Source organism: Sorghum bicolor, chromosome 7, assembly GCF_000003195.3.
Source record: "Sorghum bicolor cultivar BTx623 chromosome 7, Sorghum_bicolor_NCBIv3, whole genome shotgun sequence".
NCBI classification, from domain to species: domain Eukaryota; kingdom Viridiplantae; phylum Streptophyta; class Magnoliopsida; order Poales; family Poaceae; genus Sorghum; species Sorghum bicolor.
The window spans coordinates 64,048,578-64,074,989 of NC_012876.2; the positions used below are offsets into that span (position 1 = coordinate 64,048,578).

The window sequence follows — 26,412 nt, forward strand, 5'->3', positions numbered from 1 at the left end:
CGATTCGACGATGAGTACCACGTGGCCTCCCATAACGACGGTGTATGAATCTTGAAATAAGAATGGGTATCCGTTTGAGGCGGCATTTATACTTGATCTAGTGAAATTACAAAGAGAGGAAAACAAGTTAGAACGGTAATGAAAAAAAAGGAAAAGGACATGAACAAAGCCACAAAGCAAGAGGAGATGAGCGTGCACCGCACGTTAAATATTACTCTCTCCATTCCAAATTATAAGTCATTTTAAGAATTTTAGAGAGTTAAAATATTTTAAATTTAACTACAATTGCAGAGAGAATTATAAAGAGTTTTCACATCAAATAAGTAATTACTTTGAAAATATAATTGATGAATAATCTAATGATACTTAATTAACATCATAAAAAATTGCACATAATAAAATCAAATTCGGACGGCGAAGAGGGCAACGAGACAGACAAGAGGGTCCACTTGGCCACTTGCCGGCCGGGCTCCCTCACCACGCGGTGACCTGACCCGGCCAAGTCCCGAGCCGAAAAAAAAAAAGGAAAAAAAAAACGGAGTACACACAGAACACACTCGCCTCCCTGACGCTGGATTTAAGCAGAGCAGAGAGCAGAGCAGAGCAACCGCCCGCTCGCCCACTCCGCCCACCACGATCTCCCTCCCTCCGCACGCCGCACGGGCAGACCCAGCCAAGGCACAGCCGAGAACCGAAGCACGCCGGCCGGCGGGCGTCGGCGTCGCCTCCCCCGCCGGCGGCCTGCTGCTCGCTCGTCCTCGCTTCCGCATTGGATCACGCGGCGGTTGGGCGACTTGGTGTCTGCTGCTGGTGGTGATTGCGCCTAGCCGGTCGACGCGGAGACGGTGAGGCCCTGCTCTTCGCTTCTCTCCCCCACTGCTCCCCTCAGCGGTTCCGCTCTCCCGTCTTATGTGTGGAGGAGCCCTGTCCCCGCGGCAACGGAAGCCTCCGCTGGATCTCTGCTAGGCCGCGGTTACTGAGTGACTACCGCTGGATTTGAACTTGTTTATTAGAAGTTTTCCGTTTGCTTTGGTTGTCGATTTCGGGGAGGGGTTCTGCCGGCAGCTCTGCCGTTCCACCTGAGTTGGGGACCTTTGTGTGTTCCGCGACAGCAGCATTGATGATCTGCTTGTCTCCTGAGGTGTTTTCCCCCCTTGCGATGGATCGAGCGCGTGGGGACACGGTCACTCCTGACGGGCGCTAGTCCGCAATCCGCATTTCTGAATCCCGGCACCTAGCCGAGGTGCGTCGGTGCTTCCTGGTTGCCTTGCCCTTGCTCCTATTCCCTTCTCCGGATCCGCTCTCGTACGACCGGCAAGGTGGTTGCGGCCATAGAATTTCGTGGCGGCGGTTTGGTTGGATTGGCGATGCTGCTCCGTGCGCATTTATGAAGGAATGTTCTCCTACTTTTAAGCTGCTCGTGTACTCGGAGTATTGAATTGCCTGTTCCTTGCAGCTATGGGAGGCCCTGGGCCAGCCTACCCCTTTGGGTTGTGATTGGTGATTTCCGGCAGCTGTTATTGTTTCTTCATTTGTGTCATGGTGCGGGAAAAAAAGGTTTTGGTTCGCGAGTGGCTGTGGCTTCGGATGCATGTTTGACAACTTTTCCATGATGCTGCTACTGTCTTTACCCCAATAGAGTGTAGTTTGGTGGTGCGCTTTCCGATTTGGGTGGGAATTAATCACTTTATCGTATCTCTCTAAGGTAACCATCTTGTGGCAATTTTGATTGGTAGTCAGGTTTAAGATAAGCTTTTGAATTCGGTGATCTTGCCGTTCATTAGCTAGAACTTAATTTTGTATAGCTGCTTGGATCACCAAAGTGCAGCTCAATCTTGATCAAGTACCTAACATAGATAGGATTCCAATAAAATTTTTACCAGTTGTGTCCTCAGGCAGCCTTGATTTCAATTTCACATCCTATAGTTAAAGGTTCCAAGAGTTCAATCTTATGGAAGTGAGAGTGAGCCTGATCGATAGGTTATCTTCATACTTCACAAAATAACCACGTTTTTATGGTGTGCATCTCACTTCTTAGTGTATCCATCGTCAATCATCTTAACTGGTTGGGTTGGAGGTGTGGTCATGCACCCAACCACCCAGGTTTGAGTCCTCTTCAACTCGAATTTGGGTGCCTATTTTCTTCTTAATAAAAAAACCACTTGATTCTCCTTGGTTGGCCACAATTTTCTTTAATGATGAAGGTTTCTCCTTTTAGCATGAGCACTTTTTCTGGATCTCCTGTTTCTTCTTAATTCTAATCCAAGTGTCATCAGCGTTATATTTATTTGAACATGCTTGCTTTTGTAAGCCTGATCAGTTTGCAAAAGTTGTTAGAACAATTTAACCATCTGTGCTTGTTATTTCTGCAGGCATCAAGTTTCTAACAATTTGAAGTACCCGAAATGGGCGCAAGAGATAATGGGGAGGGAAGGGATGAGAAGAAGGGAATTGGATCAGATTATGTACCTACTAGAGATTCCTTTTCTTCACAAGGTGAGTCTCGGGTTCCAAGGAAGCTCAGTAAAAAGGAGACAAAAGACAATAATAGCCCCCGAACAACCAAAAGCAGTGCCAGCCGTCAAGCTCAAACTAAGCTGCAACATAAAGGATTAAACAGTGTACAGAACAAGTCTCAGAAACAAAAGAAAACAGTTAGTCCTGCTAAGGCTGTTGAAGTTAGAAAACCAGACATTACAAGAATTCCTTCCCGCCCTCCGTCAGAATTGTCTGAGGAAACAGATGATATAATCAGTGATGCTGGAACTGTTGATGATAAAGGCACCGAGGAGGCCAAGGAGATCGATGTGTTAGATGAAGCTCCACACTGTGATCAGAGTACTGGTACTGATGACGAAATTCCTGATATTGAAGACAAGGTAGTTGATCATGGAAAATCAGTTGTAGGTCAAGGCAATGGGGAATTAGTGTTGAAAATTGACAAGTTGGAACAGGAACTTCGTGAAGTTGCTGCTCTTGAAGTTTCCCTGTACTCTGTAGTCCCCGAGCATGGAAGTTCAGCACATAAGTTGCACACCCCAGCTCGGCGTCTTTCTAGGCTATATATCCATGCATCCAAGTTTTGGTCTGAAGATAAGAGAGCTTCGGTAGCAAAAAGCATTGCTTCTGGTCTTGTTCTTGTTGCAAAATCCAGTAGCAATGATGCTTCGAGGTATAACTTAGTTATGCTTAATCTGAATTTTAGCTCCAGCATAACATTACCCAAAAAAATCCTCTAACTAACAAACTACTCTTGTTATAGGCTGACATTCTGGCTGTCCAACACAGTTGTCCTCAGGGAGATAATTGTACAAACTTTTGGCATCTCACATCAATTTACTCCATCCATGACGACTATGAACATGAATGGTGGTGCCAAAAAACTTGATGGGAAATCTATGACAATGCTGTGGAGAAACAATTTCAATGGCATGCAAACCAAACTTGCTGCAATGCAGATGCCAGATGATTGGCAGGAAACAAGTACACTTTTGGCTGCACTAGACAAGATCGAATCTTGGATATTTTCTCGCATTGTTGAGACAGTATGGTGGCAGGTAAATGTCTGTCTTATACAATACATTCTGACTGACACTTTCATGAGGCTGGGAACATCCTGTCCTAGTCCAGTGTTTTTCTAAAAAAAAAAGTCACTGCCTCTTATGGCCTACACGTCCTCTAAATATGTTCTGATTCTTCATGTTGTCAGTTTTCTTAAGGATGTTTCTCTTCCAGGCACTAACTCCTCACATGCAAAAACGGACGGAAGGCGCATCAACTCCAAAGGCTGGTAGAGTGTTAGGTCCTGCTTTGGGTGATCAGCAGCAGGGCACCTTTTCTGTTAACCTGTGGAAGGCTGCGTTTCATGATGCATTCAACAGAATGTGCCCCCTTCGTGCTGGTGGACATGAGTGTGGCTGTTTGCCAGTATTAGCAAAACTGGTATTTTTTCTAACATCATTAATTTCAAAGAATAAGCAATTTTTTTTGGTTACTGCAAATGTATTTCTGAACCTCACGAGTTCTTCATTATTAGGTGATGGAGCAATGTGTAGCCCGTTTGGATGTTGCCATGTTTAATGCCATCCTTCGTGAATCAGCAAGTGAGATACCAACAGACCCTATATCTGACCCAATTGTTGACCCAAAAGTCCTACCGATTCCAGCTGGTGATCTAAGCTTTGGGTCAGGCGCGCAGCTGAAGAACTCTGTACGTGCCTGATTCGCTCACTTTTTGTGCATTACTACCAGTTCCTTTTATTGTTGTAATTGTTATGTAGTTGTTTGTCAGGATGTAGCTTTCTATGGAACAAAACTAGATACAAACGTGGTTGGATCTTGCTATACACCTCACCTCAAACAACGAATTTATTTTATGAAATAAAATGACTATGCAGATTGGAAACTGGTCCAGATGGCTGACAGATAAGCTTGGCATAGATGATGATGATTCTGATGAAATAGGAGATGTTGAAGATGAAAGAAGAGGGAGAGCTGAAACAAAATCGTTTCAACTGCTTAATGAATTAAGTGATCTCCTGATGCTCCCAAAGGACATGCTTCTTGAAAAATCTATCAGGAAAGAGGTCGGTGTTTGTGCATAGCAAATGGCAAATTATCATACTGTTTCGTCTTGTTATGTAAGTGTAACCATCGATGCCACCATGGTTAACCTTTTGATGTCTTTCTTAGGTCTGCCCTTCAATTGGCCTTCAATTAGTGACAAGAATCCTGTGCAACTTCACCCCAGATGAGTTTTGCCCTGATGCGGTTCCAAGCACGGTCTTAGAAGAGCTGAATTCTGAGGTTTGTTCCACTCTCATTTCATACTCCAGCCTTACATATTATCTTGCTGACAATATCGCTCAAATGCATCGATATATACTTATGCTATGCAGAGCTTGCTGGAGCGTCACACCAACAAAGACGTGATCAATGTGTTTCCATGCATAGCTGCTCCTATAGTGTACCGAGCACCTTCAACGTTGGATGCGGCAGAGAAAGTGGCAGACATAGGAGTTGGCGCAAAGCTGGACAGGAAAGCTTCAATGGTGCAGAGGAGAGGGTATACCAGTGACGATGACCTTGATGACCTGGATTCTCCGCTTGCATCCCTAATCGACAGGAGCGCTCCACCTTCGCCATCAAATGGTTTCACACATTTCAGTTCTCAGAGAGGAGTTTCCATGGAGAATACAAGATACACGCTCCTAAGAGAAGTATGGCTGGAGCAACGGTGATGGATGAACCTGTAAAACCTAAAATCTCTTCTACAGCTGCCCCATGAGACCAAAAGAAGGCCCTATTTGCGTAGGCCCTTCGGCAATCTCTACACTAAAAATGCGCCACTTTCTTGTACAGTACATTCCCACAATCTTATATATGTTAGCTCTTTTGTAGTATAGTGGCAAGTCAGCAACTCAGATACATACGAATAACACTATGGACGGTGCAAGTTTGTGAAATGAAAGTATGTTTACCAGGCCACTGTTGTGTAGGCCTGTAGGGTGTCGGCAAAGATACTTATGCAATATTGAGCAACAATTGTATAATGATATGACATTCTCCTCACCTAACAATTTGATGTGCACTTGAGACACTTACCTTTGAGCTGTCTCCACTATTCTTAACATAACATATCAGTGTATGGTGACGTGCCAACGGAAACCAGTCACAGTCGGACGGCGGCCGCCGACGGTGATGCCCCATCTGCAGATGCTACATTGGATTGTGCCGATCCAAGTTCAATGCAACTTGATGTGCCGCTTGGCGTCTGATCATACATGATCTGATCTAGTTCACTGCACGTGTCTTCTCCCCCAGCCAAAACCCCACAACATTTGCAGCCAGCGGCCACCATGATTGTGATGGCTGATCAATTAGCATTCCCATCACAAATCAGCTGCCACCATGATTGTGATGGCTGATCAATTAACATTGCCATCACAAATACTAGTGAACAAAAGGTCTCAAATTTAGTCAAGCCTATATGTTTCAGCTAAAAAGAGAATTCACCCTGTCATAGAAATGGGATTCCAAGCCATCAAAGGGCGAAGTTGCTAAACCATACGATTTACATATATCCAAGGAACACAACTGCGAATGTAAAAACCACAAATGGAGATTTCCAAACTTTGTCCTGTGAGCAGCTACTTCAGAGGACGATAGTGTAGAAATGGATGCAGCACAAACAAAAGAACTAGCCATGTAATTCGATTGAGGAAATAGACAACTTTGTGATGTCGATCACAGTACCAGAGCACAAAACTTCTTTGGATACAAAAGGTTTGCTGTTGCAAATACAAACTAAAAACTCTCTAAAGATGCTTAAGATGTGATAGCTTAATCAGCTTCATCAATGACCTTGGTTCCCAGCCCTTTCAAGCCCTCAGCAGGGATCTCAGCCACCGTGACAAGGGAGTAGAGTTCCTCCTTGGCATCCTCCTCGTCGTTCCTCTTGCGGGCAATCCTCACACGAACCCTCCGTGGCACGCTCCTGATTCCACTGCTCCAGATGTGCTTGTTGAGCTTCACGTCAATCCTGACGTCGGTGGTGCCCATAGCCTTCTGTGCAAACTTCCTGATCTCCTTGACGGCATTGGGTGCCTTCTTCTTGAATGTGCTGTCAAACATAAGAAAATGTTGGTAAGGTGGGATCATGGCATTCAGTAAGCTTCAGTTCCAATAACAGTACAACATTAAGCAGAGATAAGAGGCCATTCAGATAACAGAAGACACTTGTATAGCCATTCAGCAACTGAAATGAATTGGAACAATTTACGAACACATTGGATCTAGATTATTTTGATTCTAGACAAACAAGCACGGAACGTGCAATCAAAGCGGCCAACTTTCTATTCATGCTTAATTATTTGAGTCTACTCGTGTAAACACAGACAAAGCCAACCAAAATCAATGAATGTGCACCATCTCATGAGTTATGAGGCTTCTAAACCTTGATGGTTTATAGGTTTTGGTTTTGTAAATGCAAACAACAGCACTAGAATTTTACCTGATAAGAATGTTAAACTGAGCATATAAAGGCTATATCTTCTTAAGATAGGTTCAGCAATTGCTAACTGGTAGCACATTTTGCACTTCCAAATGGAAATAAAGGGCGGCGCTAGATGCCTATTACATTTACCTTTCAAGTAATTAACAAATAAAATGAAGAAAAAACCAAACGAGTGCCACTACAAAAATCACAAAGCACAAGAAGGCAAGGTCATCGAATTGTTTCATCTCCTCGTGCTCATATGCAAAGTACGAAGAGAATATAACTGGCCACATAGAACATACACTAGTTGAGCCGCATCAGGGGTTGCGGAACAGGGAGATCTTGTCTACTGGTATCAAATAGTAAAGCACCATCTGCTACCGCGCCTAAATACTATCAGCAGCGAAACGGAAAACTCGCGAGCTAGCCGGATCTCGCAGCGAGAACAGTGTACTGTGTACAGCGCGCATCAGCAAGAAGGCGAGAGGGAGGAGAGGTACCAGCCGTGGAGGCGCTTGTGGAGGTTGATGGTGTACTCCCTGGTGACCACCTCCTCCTTCCTTGCCGCTCCTCCCTTCCTGTCCGCCATCTCTCCTCTGCTCCGGGTGCGGGTGGGGGGATTCGACTGGGTGGTGTTCCGCGGCGGCGCGAGAGGAAAACCCTACCGGATACGTGGGTTGCCTTTTATAGGAGCTGCACGCAGAACGACGTGGCTACGTGGGCTGGCTGGTGTTCCGGCCCATTGCTCGGGCCGAGCGGGCCGGGTGAAATATTGTGGCGCGTGGGCTGTTGTGGCAGGCCGCTTGCCATCGCCAGTACTCCTACATGTTCTGGTAAAGTTTATTTTATACCCCCTCCATTCCAATTAGAAGTCGTTCTGGTTTTTTCATATATAACATTTACTATAATCTAGATATATATAGTTTTTAAAAAGGGTTTATAATTTGGAGCAGAGGAAGTACTGTACCTGGAACTGAAAATGAGCTGAAAGTTTAGATTTATGTACTCGCTAGCAATTCACTCTGAGTAGCGTCCATGTTCAAGAATATAAACAACCACACTAAGAATGATAAAATAAAATACTCCAAAAGCATATTGATGCAGAAATCATCTTTGGAACCGATGGAGAGCTATTCTGATGTAGTTGATGCCGACTCTTGGACAGTACATTACATGGCATACATCAAAGTTAGGAAAATGTGAAGTAGCTTCCGAACTACTCTAGCATCTATGCTATAGGCCTTTTTTAGTTCGGAAAAATTTTTAGATTTCGGTATTGTAGTATTTTCGTTTTTATTTAACAAATATTATCTAATTATAGACTAACTAGGTTCAAAGGATTCATCTCATGATTTACAGGCAAACTGTGGAATTAGTTTTTGTTTTCGTCTATATTTAATACTCAATGCATATGCCGCAAGATTCGATGTGACAGTGAGGGGGTGTTTGAGAATGCTCCGCTCTATGTTTTTTAGCCAAACGGTTTCAGCTCCACGCATATTCGAGAAAAAAGTGTGGAGTTGTGAGAGCACCTAAAAAGATACTCCACAAACTTAGTTTTTCGTGGAGCTGCTCCACGGTGGAGTTAATGGAGCAGAGTTTGTGGAGCAGTTCCAAACACTCCCTGAATCTTGAGAAAAGTTTTTGGTTTTTGTGATAAACTAAACAGGAGAAGCATGTGCCCATCACTAACAGGAGAAGCATGTGCCCATCACTCCTGCAATGGCACCGAAGATGAAATATAGAGTACCGATATCCTTGTGGTTAGTGGAGAAGAGCCATCGGACCAGATTTGTCTTTTTTTTTTCGTTTTGATTTCAAACCTTATCAGAGAGGGGCCACTAAGGCTGGATGGAAAGAGAGGAGTTAGAGAGGAAAATCCACTCCTTACACACTTCCTTTTACCCGGCGGTGAAACCCATCCGAGGAGACTTTCCGCTTGCTGTTTTGGTCCAGCCTGAGTTGCCATAACTTCTACAGTGATTTAGTTTCGAATTTAATATAGTTGAAAGTTTTGTTTGGCTGTATCAGATGGCTCCACAGTTCACACTAAGATCCTAACCACCAAATGGCCAGTATATATATGATCATAAATCAAATCAGTGCTCCGGAACAACATAGTTGCATAATCGTCGCAAAATAATAATATATGGGTAAACAAAGGAAATAAACCTCTGGTTTTTAGGGGCTTTTAACAGTCTTGATGTGCTGCTAATAGCTACTGCTGCAATCTGCTTTCTTAGGGCACTCACAATGCAGACTCTATCATAGAGTTTAAAGTTATTTATTATCTCGAATAATGTGGACTTAGAGTCTAGTGGACTCTTATTTTTCCTACCTCTTTCTTCAATAAATATGTTGCCACATCAGCAAAATACTATAAATAATATGTAACTAATTGTCTTGGACTATGTGATAGAGTTTTGCATTGTGAGTGCCCTTATCAGCTATGAATTTTATCGTATCCGATCCTATTGGCATATTCAGAACATTGGACGGGGTGCAGGCAGGTGGTCAAACAGGATGCAGTCCTGCTGACTTCAGATCAATAGCCAGCCAGGCGCGGATCTGTGACATGGGGAAGGCTGCTTCGAGCCCCCAGACCTCTGCAACCGCAACCAGCCTGCATATTTCACACAAACACTTTGATTTAAAAGAGAATTGTTCAGACACGATCACATCACCAGGGGCATCAAATTTGAGTGTCAACAAGCACAAAGTAAGCAGCAACCATGCATTGCAATGCGCAATTACTAGTGGCAACTTCCTTCTTTAACTAGTTTGATCAACAGAGAGTACATTAATGAAAAGTGCCTTACCACTTGTGCAGCAAAAGGCAGCATCCTCTCTGGTGGCATGCCAGTGCATAAACCTAGTCCAAAAGAACAAAACAATTAGTCCACATAGTAAAGATTTCAAAACTGACTCAGTAATCAAATTTGTAACTAAACAAAGTGCTTCTGGTTGAGACCACAAATAAACAACAATCAGATGCAAGCAGGTCACGTACTGTATTTGTTTTGGTATTTTAGTCCTCAGTAGTTACAGGTTAATGAAAAGAGCATTATGTAACCAGAACTTCAACAACTTGATACCGATCATTACATCGACATAACACAGGAAATTAATTGCTTTGCTTGACACATCTGATTTCAGAAAAGGAAGTTGACTAGCTTCACCAACAAAATAGAAGCAATAAACAGAAGAACCAATTTTTGCAGTCATATGTGTCATTGAAAAGGAAACATCGCACACTGACCATATAGAACTGCTCCAATGAATGCATCTCCTGCACCAGTTGTATCTACGAGTTCGCCAGGTGGTATAACTTCAGCTGTACCTAGAAGTAACCTACCACTTATCGACCCTACTCCATCCGTGCTTATTCTCAAATTTGACTGAAAACAGACAGAAAAATAAAGAAATGGATTAGAAAAATACTATTCAAAAGTGGGAGCATAATGAGTCATGTACAGATTGCCACTGATATACTCCATAAATGTGCTAGTCTAGAAGCAGAGATTTTGACGTGTGTGCTGCCCCATATTTCAATTTTAATTTTCAAACCAAAAAGTGTACTGCAGCTCCTACACTGTGATTATATTTGTACATATAGTCCAAGATGATAGAAGAATATACCTATGTGTGGAAATACACCCAGCCCATGTGCATTATAAGGCATCATACCTTGGAAGCAATGCATTTTGGAATAGTAGAACTCTGGTCAACTTTCTTCTCTAGTGATTCAAATAAAGCCTCTGCATCTATTTCCCCTGCCTCAGAAGCATCTGCAACATGTTTTATTTCCAAAACAAAAGAAAAAAATACCACTGAATCCTTTGCCAATAGAATACATAATCCTCTGTATACATGCCTTATCTAAAATACTTAGCTAACATTAACACACGGCTATGGTAAACGAACCTGTCGTGCTTCTCTCAAGCATTAAGCAACCTTTCTCCCCCAGAGTTACAATAACAAATTTGATGTTTGGTAACCTTGAAAGCATGGATACTAAAGCAGCAGGTATTGATGAGGCTCCTGTCCAAGCCTACAAATTTAGATCAGGAGGAAAAAATGTAATCACTAATAAAAAAGAACCAGAGAACTGGAAGTGCTAAACATTTGCCAAAGCCTTTAGTGTTCCAAAAGTCCAAAATATCCAGCACAAGAAATTTTGTTGCCAACCACCTGACTTGATTATGCTAATCCAACTATAAGTTACCACACTAAGCTAGACTACAGTAAAGCAAAGCTAGAACACTTTTGCATCACAAAGAATATGACAGCAGGCCATACACCATGAGAAGTATATAAAAAAAATTCTTGCCTCAGCCAGAGGAAATGTAACTGGTTTTCATTGCTACTAGGAGAAGCTGGTAAAAACAATGTTTTTATAGTAAAACTTGACAACAGTAAACTGGGCATGTCTTGAGCAGGATTATGCACTTAAGGTCTTCTGCAATCCAACAGCTTACCTGAGGAAACTTTGCGGTGCATACAACATAAGATGCAAAATTAAGAAGCTCGTCCAGCCCTTCCCTCTTTCTTTCAGCATCAATTAAAATAGGGATTTTTCTTTGACTTGCCTGCACTGGATTGTTCCATAAACACAGGTCAGTCTCAGTAGCAGTGCGGAAAGGAGAAAACTAACCATATAAAGGCTTACATGTGACATTAATGCAACAGAAGTTGCAGGCTGACGACATGGAGAAAACAAAAGCAATTTTCCTATTCCGAACCATATCTATGATTTATAAGCTATATTTTGTTTTGTTTGGTTCTTGTGCACTAAGAGGGATTGTGCATGGAAGAAATTACCTCTTCTGCAACAAGTAAAGCAGTGTCATGCAATCGTACATCAAAGTAGACGATGTCCACGCCGTCTAAAGCGGATGACAGGTTTGCCTCTGTGAGCTCTTCTGGTACCATGGGCGGAGAACCAGGAGTGTGTATACATGTACGAGTTTTCCTGGAAGTCAAAAGGACATGTTCGAATACAATTCAGCAAGATACTAGTTGGGCTAAAAGACCATCCCTATTCCAGGATAAAATGTAGAGGACGTTCACAAGAGAGGGAGCGTGTCAAATGAACTCACGTCTGCTCATCAACTATTATGTAGGTGAAGGGTGAATTCCCGTTCTCTGACACCTGAAAAAAAACGATGGATACATTGCATTCTTGAGGACAGTGATATTAGCACCGGAGTGATTGGCAGTTTGCCACTGAATCCTTCAGGGATAGCAATTCGCACCAGGATGTAAGATGTGTCGACGCCATCAGATTGGAGCTCGTTGAGGATGCTTCTTCCTTGAGCATCGTTGGCTACCTGATCCGGACGGGATGGATGGATTCTTGTATGCATTAGAGCAAGGTCATGCGTTGACTAGCTGCATCCAGTTCAAGGGAAGGGAGGGGGATCAAGAATGGACCTTGGAAATGATCCTGGGACGGAGGCCGAGGCGCGCAGCTGCGGTGAGCGCGTTGCCAGTGTTGCCGCCCCCCTGCATCTTGAGGGCGAGGCTGCGGATCTTATCGTCGGGGTTGGGGAAGGACGCCACCGTGGCCAGGTAGTCGATGGAGATGCCGCCGCACCCGAGCTGCAGCAGCGCATAGTACATTGCAAACGGGAGAGGATGAGGGGCTGAGACCGAGACGGAACCTATAGCCTTATGGGAAGGAAAGGGAATCAACACCGTACCACGACGGGGCTGGGGGTGCCGGAGGAGGCGGAGGCCATGGCGGCGATGGTACGGCGGCTGCGGCGATGCGGACGAGGAAGCGGAATAACGCTCCTGCCCGCTTGACGGAGAGTGTGGAGAGGAGCGGTGGGCAGCTGCAGCTGCTGGGCGCAGAGCACCATCTCCCCTCCTCTTTCTTGCTGTTGCTGCCGGCCTTCTTGCCAACTCCGGCAAGGCGGATGGGATCGATACTCTCCGATCCACCACCTCTGTGCTGCTCCAACGGCTGTGCGCTCGCCTGCCACTGCAACACTACCCGCCAAAACGAACTGCCTCCATCCAAAACCAAACCAAATCCAATGCGATGCAATATGCATTTAGGCAAGGTCGATTGGAGGTGAGCGATGAGCCGATCACCGATGAGAGGACGATGATGGGCGGTGGCCGCTGTCAGCCAAAAAGAAAAAAAAAAGAAAGTGGGCTGGATTGCGGAAGGAAGCAAACAGATCGCCCGCCCACCCGCCCACGTGGCTGGGCCGATCCCAAAGTAGGCCCATACCAGAGTAGGCCTCCTTTCTGACATCGATGCTCAAGTGCATAGACCCCCTTTGGAATGAATGAGAGACACAAGATAACTATATATTTCAATTTCTAAAGAATTTATTTCTTTTAGCAGCCTTTGGTTGATAAGAATATGTCACATGAAAACTAAAGGAAAAAATTATTTTCGCTCTGATTTCATATGCACAAGGAAAATGACAAACAATAGAATAATGATGATGATAATGGCTGCAGTCCATACCTAATCAAGTTCTCGATTGGTATCTTATTAGGGTAGGATAGCATATTCTTGTGTTTTTGTTCTTAAACAAAGGTTTGTTCTTAAAATTCCTATAGATTTTTTTTAGTTTGTTCTTGCACCCACACACATAATTTACAGAAAAATTGTTCTTAAGGTATCATGTCCTGAAGGAAATTTCTGTTTGAATAAAGAAGTAACATGAATTTGTTCTTTAAGATTTCTTTAATTTTTTTAGTTTGTTTCTACCCACCCAAACACATAATCTTACACAATTCTTCAGGTTTGCACATGCATTTCTACCATATTGTTGTGTTTGCTCACCTCTGCGTTCCAAAGTGGGATTTAAGTGTATGTACCGGTTAGGCTAGCAACACAAAATTTCATCCTATCGTGAAGGGATTTTCTCATTCAAAATGAGAAATAAAACACCATGTCTCATTACTATAAATATTTTTTTTACTTGTGCTTGTGAAGCACAAAGCAGTATCATTCCTCATTCAAAATGAGAAGAAACAAAGCGTGGTGTTTCGTTACGAAATAACATTTTCATGCTTGTGAAATGGAAATAACAAATATTTCTGAAGTCACGTTATGCCATAGCCTTGGAGGATAATTCCAGTATCTCCGAGGGAATATTACGCTTTTGATTCCAGGACCGTTCGCCAGAAAGAAATAATAAGCAAGATGATGAGGTACCAAAGTGAAAGAAGTAAATCCATCTCAGCAGCATCTCCCCTGGCTCTCTGTCTCCCCTCTGCTTCCCACGCCTCGCCACCTTCTCGACGCGCGTGTGTGCAACTGCGAGGCTCCGTCGACGACGAGCTCGTAGAACTAAGACGGCCCCGCAACCCACGCGCGTCGGCGCCGCCATGGTGATCTCGGTGGCCACTCCCCGGCGCTCCACCTCCATACGCGACGCCGTGCTGGGCGGCGTGCTCGGCGGCGGCGGGCGCCAGCTGTACCAGCCCCTCCGCTGCGCCTTCTACGACGGCACAGCCGGGGGCGGTGGCGGTGGCTTACCCGGGGACGGCCTGTCCGCCGCGCTCTCCGAGGAGCCCGCCCGCGTCTCCGCTGCCGGCGGCGGCAATAAGCAGAAGCAGGCGGCGAGGAACGTGCTGATCCTGATGAGCGACACCGGCGGCGGCCACCGCGCGTCGGCTGAGGCCCTCCGCGATGCCTTCCGCATCGAGTTCGGCGACACCTACAAGGTTCGTCGTCGTCTCTGCCAGCCCAATGCTCCTGGATAGTCCTTGTGAACTCTTTTGAATTCTTTCTTCGAGAAGAAGAAATCGATCGACGATCGAGCTCCAAATTCTTCAGCGAACATTTTTGCGGTTTTTCCCCCTAACAAAACAAACACTGGATTGGATGGATGGAATGTGAAGTCGATACATTAGTTTGGTGATTGAATTGCTTGGCGGCAGGTGTTCGTGACGGATTTGGGGAAGGAGTACGGCGGGTGGCCGCTGAACGACATGGAGCGGTCGTACAAGTTCATGATCCGACATGTGAGGCTCTGGAAGGTGGCGTTCCACGGCACCTCCCCGCGATGGGTGCACGGCATGTACCTCGCCGCGCTTGCCTACTACTACGCCAAGTACGCTCGATTCCACAGCCACAGCATTGCATGCAATCGTGCATTGCCTGATCATATTAACTTTGAGCATCATTTGTTCCTTTTGCTACATCTGCTGATCTTCTTGTTTAGTTTCATTTTCTCATTGGTTTAATACATCCTTGATTGTTGAGCTGTATATACACACACATGTTCTGAATATCGACGCTGGATGCAGCGAGGTGGTGGCTGGGATCATGAAGTACGAGCCGGACATCATCATCAGCGTGCACCCGCTGATGCAGCACATCCCGCTGTGGGTGCTCAAGTGGCAGAGCCTACACCCCAAGGTGCCCTTCGTCACCGTCATCACCGACCTCAACACCTGCCACCCGACATGGTATATATGCATGCTAATTGCTAACCACTAATCATGTGCAGTGCTTGACTGCTTGTCTTGCTGACATGAATACCATCGACATCGATCAATACTGGGTTTGGTTCAGGTTCCACCACGGCGTGACAAGGTGCTATTGCCCATCCACCGAGGTGGCGAACAGGGCCCTGCTCCGGGGCCTCGGCCCGTCCCAGGTCCGCGTCTTCGGGCTTCCCATCCGGCCCTCCTTCTGCCGCGCCGTGCTCGACAAGGTCCGAATTCTGATCGATCGATCTGCATTGCCTTGCTTGCCTGGAACGCCGGCGGCCGGCGGCTTACCTTACCTCTCTCTGCTGGCTGGCATGGTTCACACTTCACAGGATGAGGTGAGGAAAGAGCTTGGACTGGATCCTCAGCTGCCGGCTGTTCTACTGATGGGAGGCGGCGAGGGGATGGGTCCGGTGGAAGAGACCGCGAGGGCCCTCGGCGAGGAGCTCTACGACCACCGGAGACGGCGCCGGGTGGGGCAGGTCGTTGTCATATGCGGCAGGAACCAGGCGCTGCGATCCACCCTGCAGTCCCTCAGATGGAAGGTCCCTGTCAAGGTAGGTACCATGCATGAGAATGACTGAATATGCCGTATCTGGAGCATGACGATGCCATGTTCAGAATCTTCAGATGCGCATTTCAGATGGATATATATACCTCTGCATATTTACGGTTTGGAAATTGGAACTGCTGGTTGTGGTTGCCTGAAGTCTCAAGCTTATTTTGTCTTCATGTATCAGATCAGAGGGTTCGAAACACAGATGGAGAAGTGGATGGCCGCCTGCGACTGCATCATCACAAAAGTTTGTCCTTGGCTTGTGACGCTCCGAGTCATCTGATCTGATGACTGTTTATTTAGGAGTACTATTTGCGTGTGTTTGCAGTGCTACTATTTTGCACTGACTGAATGATGCATGTTTTTCTGGCATTTGCAGGCTGGTCCTGGTACAATTGCAGAGGCACTTATAAGAGGACTTCCTATTATCCTGAACGACTTCATCCCTGGACAGGTCAGTGTCTCTGTCTGCATTTCAGTATATATATCGTAGAATTTTCAGCCTTCCTCTACTACTCCATCAAGTGGCAGCATCACTAATTTGGTTTGCTGAAATTACTCTTAAGTTAGGTGGGCTGACTAGTTCTACAAGTATATATGCCACTTGAGAGTGACTGTTTCTGTATTTTATTGGTTTTTCTTATACCTTACCTCACCCTGAACTGTTTGTAAATTGGTTCTTTCCATCATTGTATAAGCATTGCAAATCAATAGCTTTCGCTCTTATTATGCAGGAAGTTGGAAACGTGCCTTATGTCGTGGACAACGGTGCCGGTGTGTTCTCGAAGGACCCAAGGGAGGCTGCAAGACAGGTTGTCCGCTGGTTCAGCACAGATGAGGATGAGCTCAAGAGATACTCACGTAACGCGCTGAAGCTAGCACAACCCGAAGCCGTGTTCCACATCGTAAAGGACATCCACAAGCTCCAGCAACAGCCAGCTGCGGTTACCCGGATCCCCTACTCGTTGACCTCATCGTTTCCTTACCATATATGAATTCAAGGATACTCTTACAGTTACATATTCTGCCATATACTGGGTATTATGCCTTGAAACTTATGCCTAGCCTACTGAAGAATCTGTATATACATGCATGATATTGGCATTCCTTAGCCTAGCTTGGAGTAGCTCTCAGTTATGTTCATATATGTCAGCTCAATATATAAGGATTGAAGTTATTGAGCTAGCTGCCCTGAACCTTGTAATCTGCTGACTTAAGGGTTTGGTATCGTAGGATAGAAATTCCTAGAGGGCGCATGTGGCCTATAGTGATACATAATTGATCTCTGTGTAAGTCCGATAAAGAACTATCAACTAGCTATATAGCTAACTTGATCCTTTATATCGGTTCTTGTTATGTACGCAGTATTTGGTGATGGGGATGTGCAATGTATTTCTCGCTACTGAGGGCCTGTTTGGTAAAGCTCACAACAGCTTCATGAGCTGTTTTTTTTTTGCCAAACACTTATTTCCAAAACAGCTTCATGAGTGAAGCTGTTTTTCCCCTCCTCTCACAAAGACATAAGTTGAATGAAGCTAGAAAAAAGTAGCTTATTGCAGCTTCTCCCTCATTTCTCTCTCTTAACAATGCATGAAGTAGTTGGTGAAGCTATTTTACCAAACACTTTCTCCAAAACAGCTCAACTTCATCTAGAAAGTCACTCATGAAGCTATTTTCTAAAAAAACAGCTTTACTAGTAAAGTTGAGCTGTGCCAAACAAGCCCTGAATATTATTTGGAAAGAAGTTACATATTTGTGATTAAGAATGTTATATTTCTACCAATTATCAAGCTTGATATTCGGATCCTGGAGTTTGATTTTCTGGTTGCTTTCTACTTTCCATGGAAGTAAAGAAGATGCATGCACTTTTTTTTAGATAACTGATAGACATCAAAGAGGGATTGAACAACTTATTACAACTTAACACCATAAGTCAACCAAAGAAGTTTTAAACAAGTTCAAGCTAAAACCAAATTCTAAACCTTGAAGGCCATCCATAGGAAGCAAAGAGCCTCACCGCTTGTTGATCTTTATGCTATTGCATGAGCCCAAAATCAAAGCTAACGAGTCCCCTTGAATAGAACCTACAAAAGAGATTTGGATCAGCATTTGTGAAAAATAATCTCGTTAAGGTTCAAAAAAATCATGTCCCCTGTTATCTAAATTAACCAATCAATAAAAACGACCATAACGTTTTCTCTCTCCAAGAATACTAAACATCAATAAGTTTTAAGACATTTCAAGGTTGGTTAACTTTGCAACGAAGGGGGTGAATTTCAAGGAGTTAGATTTTGTTGAAAGTTTCATGTGAAGCCATTTAGAAAACGTTGGATTTTTATTGGGTTTGGCCCATTTTAATTCACTTAAAAAAATCCTAAGGCCTGAATTAAATGCTAGGTGTATCAACATTTTAATCATTGATGTGATTTTGACTAAATATTGACTCAATTCAAATAGGTGATTTGTGCGAGCACCTTTGTGAAGTTGAGAGATATGAAGGACGTGCCAAATGCACACATGAGCCAAGCAAAGCCAAGCTGAGTCATGCACGGGCTTGTAGTGGGCTAGTTTTGCCACTTGGGCCGTTTGATGGTGCTATCATCTGTGCAGTTACTCGGAAAAGAGGAGGCAACATCCACCTTCTCTGTTGCTGCTGCTCCCGATAATTCCTGTTCTAGCACTGGCGCGCAACGGAGTTGGATTAGTTTTTTTTTTTTTTTCGAGACCGGAATTAGAACAACAGCAGTACAGCACATAATGCAAAATAAAATAATCTCAGATGCATTAGTTATTTGAGCACATCCAGTACAGTTTGCCAGGGGATCATACATGGCAACGTATCTAGTGTAAATTCATCTCCCGTGCAAACTGTGCAAACTTTAATCTGGACCGCAGGATGTTGATCCAAGGGGGCGCATGAGAGAGGTGGAAGGAGGGATTTGTAAAAGTGTGATTAAGAGCGGACGGTTAAGTGCAAAATTACTCAATCTTTCCGCGCCCCTTGGATCAACATCCTATAGTCCAGATTAGAATTTGTACAGTTTGCACAGAAGATGAGTTTGCACTAGATCCGTTCCCATCATACAAAGAAGAAGTGCTTGCAGCACGGTTTCTATCATCTAGAAAGCATGCATCAAAGACTCTTTTTTTTTTAAAAAAAAGGCAAGGAACAAACAAACTCTCACCAATTCTGCTTCAGTATGTAGCCGGCATGCCAGTACTACTAGTAGGCCCAATTGAGCACTAGCCCTCCTTCACAACCACCCCCACGCAACACCACCACCATTTGCCTCTGCCACCCTCTACGAGCAGAGTGCACTTGTCCTAAGTGTCTAGTGCTGAATGACGCCGACGGTGATGATTGATGAACCAATCAGCACGTGTTTTTGGTCATAGGATATAGGAGTATAGCTTATTAGCTGCACTGGCGCAAACCTTAATCAGCAGGCACGCATGTCTATTGCAGATTACCAGCAGCAACTTTGGACATCCACTAGATCTATGATGAGGTGTGGTAGGTACAAAGAGTAATGCCCATACACACACGATGAGCAAACTTTTGGGGTTTCATGTTTTTTTTTATAAAAAAAGTCGGAGGACCATCAAGAAAAAAAATACTTTCCTCCAATTACTTGTTCCCCAGTTTACTGTAGCATCTTTGAGCTTGTTTTTATAAACTTAGGCCTTGTTTAGTTCGCAAAATTTTTCAAGATTCCCCGTTACATCGAATCTTTGGTCTCATGCATGGAGCATTAAATATAGACGAAAATAAAAACTAACTGCACAGTTTACCTGTAATTTGTGAGATGAATCTTTTGAACCTAGTTACTCCGTGATTGGACAATGTTTGTCAAATAAAAACGAAATGCTACAGTATCCAAAAACAAAAAAAAATACGAACTAAACAAGGCCTTATTTGTAGTTTAGCAGGGATGAAGGAAAAAATTTAGGGGAGCCAAACAAAAGTGCTACATCGACTTACTCTTACTATAACCTCTCACAATAAAAAAATATATATATTAGCATGAAGTAGTTCTATATTAAAAAAATTGATCAACGATGAAATTCACAAAATATATTAAAAAATAAAAGTCTTAGCTCACCCTATCTTATAAATTTATGTCTAAAATTAGAGGGGGAGCACTAGGGGCTCCACTGCAGTAGGAGAGGGGGGGGGGGCTAGAGCCCCCCCACTTCGTCCCTGTAGTTTAGAATACATAAATTTCTTAAAGTATACTTGATCACAAATCATATGATATGGATATTTTCCATGTTCAAAGTATTTAAAACATTTTTTGTAGAAAAAGAATATAGTTAAAAATCGAGAAATGAATGGCTTATTTAGTGCCACTCATCTCCGCTCCAAATGATAAGCCAACAGCTGCAACAAACGGTTAAGGTGAAGCAACGCTTCTAGATGGGAGCTGAAGTTTCCATGCTTTTGCTCTAGATCTGGCTTCTGCGGTGTTGGAGCCGAAGCCGAAGCGATACTAAATTGCCCCCAGAATAGAGGTGAGCGGAAACTCACAATAATATCAGACAAACAGTGACACAAAGAATGAACCAGATAAATATATAATTATAGCAAGTTGCAACAAGAGGATCCTGCACGGCTGCACCTAAGCCCACTGCAAAATCTAGTTGCCTCCACAGATCATCAGCGGTCACAAAGGCAGGGCAAAGATTCTGAGCCCTAGAAAAAATCCAACTCGCACAGGAGAATTCCTCCTGTGGATATCACCTGCACCCTCACCAGTTGTTGTTCCCTAGCATCTGTGCTTGGAATATTTAGCCGAAAGCTCAACCACCACCAGCAGCAACTTGGTCTCTCGGATAGCATGATCGTCACAACATACAGTTGGGCTCTAGGTCTAGGCTCTAGCTTTATCTTTACATTACATTACTGAACTTATCTTGTATAGCTTTTGATACCAATCTTATGCTAGCTTATTCTGGCATGGTGTAGTCGACCTTATTCTGCTGGCCTACATCACATATCCTTGTGAAATACACATCTTTTCTGTGGTAGCGATAGTGTGACACCTACTTATGGTGCTAGCAGAAAATGAAACTTTCGTTTCAATGAAAAAAAGAAAATGAAACTCAGACCATAACCGTGTACTACTCTGTCCCATAAAAAGAAGAGTCATTATAGGACTTATGCTGGTTTGTAAAAAATATATTAGTAACATTCAAAAAAACATTCATGTTTCCAAATAAGTTTATTTAAAGATATATTAAATAATCTATCTAATGATATTAATTATATATCATAAATATTAATATTTTTAATATATCGAATCAAATATAAAAGTGTTTGACCTTTCTGAAATTGAGAATAACATTTTTAACGGGATTGAGGGAGTACTCCAGAACAAAAACAACAGCATAGTGTGTTCGCACCAAGTTTCTAGCAATATGACAAATAAATAAACAAATTTGCAGAACGAGTCTAAATTATTTGAGATGTGATACTATTTATTGAAGTGAACTCACAAACTATATTCAATTTAAAAACTTCCGCAGATGGTGCAGCCCGCAATGAACACTTATTTTAAATTGCTGTACATATTGTATTACGAGCGCCCTATATATATGCATATGCTTTCATGGTTCGCCAGGGCCATCCGCCCATCTATCTGTTGCCATTCCTCCCTTCAGAGTTCAAAGCGCGCGCCGGCAGCAGACAGCCTCCGCCTCCACATCAAGGCAGCAGCTAGCTAGCTCCCATGTCGTGTGCAGCCGCATTCTCGCTCCTCGTCACGCTCGCCGCCTCCGTTACGCCGGCGGCGTCCCAAGCCTCCGGCGACGCGGCGGTCCTGCGCGCCTTCCTCACTTCCCTGCCGCCAGCCTCCCAGCGCGTCCTCCTCCCGTCGTGGAACGCCACCACCAACAACAGCAGCGGCGACACCGGGTCGAGCCACTGCGCGTTCCTCGGCGTCAATTGCACCGCCACGGGCGCGGTCGCCGCGCTGAACCTCTCCCGGGCGGGGCTGTCCGGCGAGCTCGCGGCGTCCGCCCCTGGGCTCTGCGCTCTGCCGGCGCTCGTGACGCTCGACCTGAGCCTGAACAGCTTCACGGGCGCCATCCCCGCTACGCTCGCCGCGTGCACCGCGCTAGCCACGCTCGAACTCAGAAACAACTCCCTCTCGGGTGCCATCCCGCCCGAGGTCGCCGCGCTTCCGGCGCTCACCTACCTGAGCCTCAGCGGGAACGGCCTCTCCGGGCCAGTCCCAGAGTTCCCGGTGCATTGCGGGCTCCAGTACCTGAGCCTCTACGGCAACCAGATCACCGGCGAGCTCCCCCGCAGCCTCGGCAATTGCGGCAACCTCACCGTCCTGTTCCTATCCTCCAACAAGATCGGAGGCACCCTGCCCGACATCTTCGGCTCCCTGACCAAGCTGCAGAAGGTGTTCCTCGACAGCAACTTGTTCACCGGAGAGCTGCCGGAGAGCATCGGTGAGCTCGGGAATCTGGAGAAGTTTGTGGCCTCGACGAATGACTTCAATGGCTCCATCCCTGAGTCCATCGGGAAGTGTGGGTCTCTGACAACGCTATTCCTGCACAACAACCAGTTCACCGGCACAATTCCGGGGGTCATCGGCAACCTCAGCAGACTGCAGTGGCTCACGATCAAGGACACGTTCGTCACCGGCGCAATTCCACCGGAGATAGGGAAATGCCAGGAGCTGCTCATCCTTGACCTGCAGAACAACAACCTTACAGGGACGATACCGCCGGAGCTCGCCGAGCTCAAGAAGCTGTGGTCCCTGTCCCTGTTCCGCAACATGCTCCGTGGACCTGTGCCTGCAGCGCTGTGGCAGATGCCGCAGCTGAAGAAGCTAGCGCTCTACAACAACAGCCTAAGTGGAGAGATCCCTGCAGAGATAAACCACATGAGCAGCCTGAGAGATCTCCTCCTGGCATTCAACAATTTCACCGGCGAGCTCCCACAAGACCTGGGGCTGAACACGACGCATGGACTTGTTTGGGTTGACGTCATGGGGAACCACTTCCATGGCACAATCCCACCTGGTCTCTGCACCGGAGGTCAGCTCGCCATTCTTGATCTTGCACTGAACAGATTCAGTGGGAGCATTCCAAATGAGATCATCAAGTGCCAGTCTCTGTGGAGAGCCCGTCTGGGAAACAACATGTTCAACGGGAGCTTACCTTCAGATTTGGGGATAAACACTGGGTGGTCATACGTGGAATTGTGCGGCAATCAGTTTGAGGGCAGGATACCAAGTGTGCTCGGTTCATGGCGTAACCTCACAATGCTTGATCTGTCCAGGAACAGTTTCTCTGGTCCTATACCACCAGAGCTCGGCGCTCTAACCCTTCTTGGCAACCTGAACCTGTCGTCGAACAAGCTGTCTGGACCAATACCACATGAGTTGGCAAGCTTCAAGAGACTTGTCCGTCTGGATCTTCAGAATAATCTTCTCAATGGAAGCATACCTGCAGAGATCATATCACTCAGCAGCCTGCAGCATCTTCTACTCAGTGGAAACAAGCTCAGTGGAGAGATTCCAGACGCCTTCACCTCAACACAGGGCCTCCTTGAGCTGCAGCTCGGCAGCAACTCTTTGGAAGGAGCTATCCCTTGGAGCTTAGGCAAGCTCCAGTTCATCTCTCAGATCATAAACATCAGCAGCAACATGCTGAGCGGCACGATCCCAAGCAGCCTTGGCAATCTTCAGGTGTTGGAAATGCTTGACCTGTCAAGGAACTCCTTATCTGGCCCAATTCCATCGCAACTAAGCAACATGATCTCACTCTCTGCGGTGAATGTGTCGTTCAACCAGCTCTCTGGTCTGCTCCCTGCTGGCTGGGTTAAGCTTGCAGAACGTTCACCCAAGGGGTTTCTAGGAAACCCTCAGCTATGCATACAGTCTGAAAATGCACCTTGCTCCAAGAACCAGTCCAGGAGGCGTATAAGAAGGAACACACGGATCATTGTAGCATTGCTACTGTCATCTCTGGCTGTCATGGCTTCTGGGTTGTGTGTGATCCACCGCATGGTGAAGAGGTCACGGCGGCGCCTGCTGGCAAAACACGCCTCGGTAAGTGGCCTGGACACGACGGAGGAATTGCCTGAAGACTTGACCTATGATGACATCCTTCGTGCCACCGACAACTGGAGCGAGAAGTATGTGATCGGAAGAGGCCGGCATGGCACGGTCTACCGGACAGAACTTGCTCCCGGAAGGCGGTGGGCAGTGAAGACGGTCGACCTCACTCAGGTCAAGTTCCCCATCGAGATGAAGATCCTGAACATGGTGAAGCACCGGAACATCGTCAAGATGGAGGGGTACTGCATCCGTGGCAACTTTGGTGTAATTCTCACTGAGTACATGACTGAAGGAACACTCTTTGAGCTATTGCATGGAAGAAAGCCTCAAGTGCCTCTCCACTGGAAGGTCCGGCATCAGATCGCCCTTGGTGCAGCTCAGGGCTTATCCTATCTGCACCATGATTGTGTGCCGATGATTGTTCATAGGGATGTCAAATCAAGCAACATACTGATGGACGTAGATTTGGTGCCTAAGATCACAGACTTTGGTATGGGGAAGATTGTAGGTGATGAGGATGCAGACGCAACGGTGTCAGTTGTTGTTGGCACCCTTGGCTACATTGCTCCAGGTAACAAACATTTCCTTATTTCAAATTCACATCCATTCCAATGCCCCATTGTTTGCTCTTATGTTAACTTCTATTGTCGGAAATTTTTCAGAGCATGGATACAACACAAGGTTGACCGAGAAGAGTGACATCTACAGCTACGGTGTGGTGCTGCTCGAGCTCCTGTGTAGGAAGATGCCCGTCGATCCTGTTTTCGGAGACGGCGTTGACATTGTGGCATGGATGAGACTGAACCTGAAGCATTCTGATTACTGCAGCGTGATGAGCTTTCTAGATGAGGAGATAATGTATTGGCCTGAAGATGAGAAGGCAAAGGCGCTGGACTTGCTGGAACTGGCGATTTCCTGCACTCAGGTGGCTTTCGAATCTAGGCCTTCCATGAGAGAGGTAGTGGGCACCTTGATGAGAATTGATGATCAGTATAGCAGATAAAGAGAAGTTCTCAACAAATAGAACATCTTCCATTGATGAATTATATACAAGTAAATGGAAACCACAATTGCAAAGTTTTGTTGCAGATTAATTTAAGGTGTTCTGATTGTTATCATGAAGATTTAGTAAAACAGTGACAAACTAGTCCCACAAATTGCAGTGGGCAGGATTTTACTGTAACTGCAGATTAACTAACCAAACCATTCTATCTTGGGCGCTGAACAGCTAATCTAGTGTAGAGAAATCAGCGAAAAGCAAATGTGATTCGAGAGGAATCTGCAGAAGAGGAAGAAAATTACACAAACCAACTCATGGATTCAAAATGCCATAACCTGAAGCATAAGTGGACCTGTACTGGAAGACAATATTATAGCTAAAATTTGCATATAAAATAAATGGATTCAAAAATTGCATACTGTGTAAAATTATTACTGATCAATGCAAGATGATAAACCGGGTTTTAATTTCCAATATATTTCCTTTTCTAAAAAAAAGATTGGAGGAATTTCCAAGGAAAATCGCAGGAATCAAGAAAATAGAGGAAAGGAAAAGGTGAAACGACAATTTTACAGAAAGAAAAAAAAGGAATCCACTCCAATCCCTTGTTTTCTTTTCCTACACATTGCTGGAGCTGATGAGTACTTACAAGCTGGTGGCGGATGTCATCAGCGAGCCTAGCATCCTGACTCCAGACTCCTGAGGACCGACGTCGTCCACGGCGAAAGCGAGTCCACGGAGCATACCGCCGGCGAAGCTTCAGACTCTGAGAAAGGCCCACCAAGCTGCGGGTCTCTCACCCCTGGCTTCCACGGCGGCTGAACTCTGAAGCGATCTCCCACACCCTGCTGCATCTACAACTCAACGGCTGATTAGTGGAGCCGCACGGCCTCAACCGTCACAGAGTCAGAAGAGGAAATAAACGAGGGCTATACACACGAGATCAAGAGATGGAAGAACTAACGGGGTTTGGGGCTTTGGGGCCCCTTCTTTTTATGCACGGTTTGGGCCATTTTTACCTTTGGGCTTGTTGCTATTGTCCATTTCAATTGGGACAATCCAGAGGCGAAGAATTGGGCCACACCACCGGTCCATTATTAAATTCATCAACGTCGTGCAGTATCGGTGGGTCAAGCGTGATATCAGGCTCCCAAAGTTAACTGCACACCTTGTTTTTTTGGGGTCATTTCTTCTAACAAAAAATTGACTAGATATGTACACTAAACAATACTAAAATATTTATTATGTGTAATAAGTATCACTAGATTAAAATAAATATACTATGAGATACCTATGTCGATAATATTTTTAAAAAATATAA

The 26,412-nt window shown here is 45.1% G+C and overlaps 5 protein-coding genes across 6 annotated transcripts; 3 read left to right on the top strand and 2 right to left on the bottom strand.

Annotated features, from left to right (window-relative positions):
• On the top strand, window positions 554-5,599 carry LOC8064035. Its single transcript, XM_002444736.2, has 8 exons — window positions 554-845; window positions 2,373-3,172; window positions 3,263-3,557; window positions 3,736-3,942; window positions 4,037-4,210; window positions 4,398-4,586; window positions 4,693-4,806; window positions 4,899-5,599. The coding sequence occupies exons 2-8, from the start codon at window positions 2,406-2,408 to the stop codon at window positions 5,238-5,240; spliced, it is 2,088 nt and encodes a 695-aa protein (XP_002444781.1). The 5' UTR covers window positions 554-845; window positions 2,373-2,405; the 3' UTR covers window positions 5,241-5,599.
• LOC8064036 (60S ribosomal protein L31) lies at window positions 6,104-7,659 on the bottom strand. Its single transcript, XM_002445865.2, has 2 exons — window positions 7,498-7,659; window positions 6,104-6,622 (listed from the first exon to the last, which is right to left on the bottom strand). The coding sequence occupies exons 1-2, from the start codon at window positions 7,584-7,586 to the stop codon at window positions 6,343-6,345; spliced, it is 369 nt and encodes a 122-aa protein (XP_002445910.1). The 5' UTR covers window positions 7,587-7,659; the 3' UTR covers window positions 6,104-6,342.
• On the bottom strand, window positions 9,124-13,095 carry LOC8055185 (sulfofructose kinase). 2 transcript variants are annotated; one of them, XM_002445866.2, is made up of 11 exons: window positions 12,700-13,095; window positions 12,431-12,598; window positions 12,253-12,327; window positions 12,097-12,149; window positions 11,819-11,969; window positions 11,476-11,586; window positions 10,922-11,048; window positions 10,685-10,785; window positions 10,257-10,395; window positions 9,817-9,869; window positions 9,124-9,620 (listed from the first exon to the last, which is right to left on the bottom strand). In XM_002445866.2, exons 1-11 carry the CDS (start codon window positions 13,054-13,056, stop codon window positions 9,543-9,545), a joined length of 1,413 nt encoding a protein of 470 aa, XP_002445911.2. In that variant the 5' UTR covers window positions 13,057-13,095; the 3' UTR covers window positions 9,124-9,542. The 2 variants fall into 2 exon arrangements, with proteins under 2 accessions (XP_002445911.2, XP_021320175.1); XM_021464500.1 differs by lacking the exons at window positions 9,124-9,620; window positions 9,817-9,869 and having other exon boundaries at window positions 10,264-10,395; window positions 10,637-10,785.
• On the top strand, window positions 14,199-17,380 carry LOC8055186 (probable monogalactosyldiacylglycerol synthase 2, chloroplastic). The gene is made up of 8 exons (XM_002444737.2): window positions 14,199-14,689; window positions 14,906-15,078; window positions 15,275-15,436; window positions 15,543-15,684; window positions 15,793-16,017; window positions 16,201-16,263; window positions 16,396-16,470; window positions 16,751-17,380. Exons 1-8 carry the CDS (start codon window positions 14,351-14,353, stop codon window positions 17,009-17,011), a joined length of 1,440 nt encoding a protein of 479 aa, XP_002444782.1. The 5' UTR covers window positions 14,199-14,350; the 3' UTR covers window positions 17,012-17,380.
• On the top strand, window positions 21,642-25,446 carry LOC8064037 (leucine-rich repeat receptor-like protein kinase PEPR2). The gene is made up of 2 exons (XM_002444738.2): window positions 21,642-24,662; window positions 24,754-25,446. Exons 1-2 carry the CDS (start codon window positions 21,746-21,748, stop codon window positions 25,092-25,094), a joined length of 3,258 nt encoding a protein of 1,085 aa, XP_002444783.1. The 5' UTR covers window positions 21,642-21,745; the 3' UTR covers window positions 25,095-25,446.

What these genes read in the sequence shown, in the direction of transcription:
- LOC8055185 (XM_002445866.2), bottom strand. Translation starts at nt 13,056, where the DNA reads ATGCATATTGCATCGCATTGGATTTGGTTTGGTTTTGGATGGAGGCAG. An exon ending in GTCCCAGGATCATTTCCAAG is followed by an intron (nt 12,328 to 12,430) that starts GTCCATTCTTGA and finishes CGTCCGGATCAG; the next exon opens with GTAGCCAACGATGCTCAAGG. An exon ending in TCGACACATCTTACATCCTG is followed by an intron (nt 12,150 to 12,252) that starts GTGCGAATTGCT and finishes GTTTTTTTTCAG; the next exon opens with GTGTCAGAGAACGGGAATTC.
- LOC8055186 (XM_002444737.2), top strand. Translation starts at nt 14,351, where the DNA reads ATGGTGATCTCGGTGGCCACTCCCCGGCGCTCCACCTCCATACGCGAC. An exon ending in GCCGCGCCGTGCTCGACAAG is followed by an intron (nt 15,685 to 15,792) that starts GTCCGAATTCTG and finishes CACACTTCACAG; the next exon opens with GATGAGGTGAGGAAAGAGCT. An exon ending in GATGGAAGGTCCCTGTCAAG is followed by an intron (nt 16,018 to 16,200) that starts GTAGGTACCATG and finishes TTCATGTATCAG; the next exon opens with ATCAGAGGGTTCGAAACACA.
- LOC8064035 (XM_002444736.2), top strand. Translation starts at nt 2,406, where the DNA reads ATGGGCGCAAGAGATAATGGGGAGGGAAGGGATGAGAAGAAGGGAATT. An exon ending in AGTAGCAATGATGCTTCGAG is followed by an intron (nt 3,173 to 3,262) that starts GTATAACTTAGT and finishes CTCTTGTTATAG; the next exon opens with GCTGACATTCTGGCTGTCCA. An exon ending in TGCCAGTATTAGCAAAACTG is followed by an intron (nt 3,943 to 4,036) that starts GTATTTTTTCTA and finishes CTTCATTATTAG; the next exon opens with GTGATGGAGCAATGTGTAGC.
- LOC8064037 (XM_002444738.2), top strand. Translation starts at nt 21,746, where the DNA reads ATGTCGTGTGCAGCCGCATTCTCGCTCCTCGTCACGCTCGCCGCCTCC. An exon ending in CCTTGGCTACATTGCTCCAG is followed by an intron (nt 24,663 to 24,753) that starts GTAACAAACATT and finishes GAAATTTTTCAG; the next exon opens with AGCATGGATACAACACAAGG.
- LOC8064036 (XM_002445865.2), bottom strand. Translation starts at nt 7,586, where the DNA reads ATGGCGGACAGGAAGGGAGGAGCGGCAAGGAAGGAGGAGGTGGTCACC. An exon ending in CACAAGCGCCTCCACGGCTG is followed by an intron (nt 6,623 to 7,497) that starts GTACCTCTCCTC and finishes TATGTTTGACAG; the next exon opens with CACATTCAAGAAGAAGGCAC.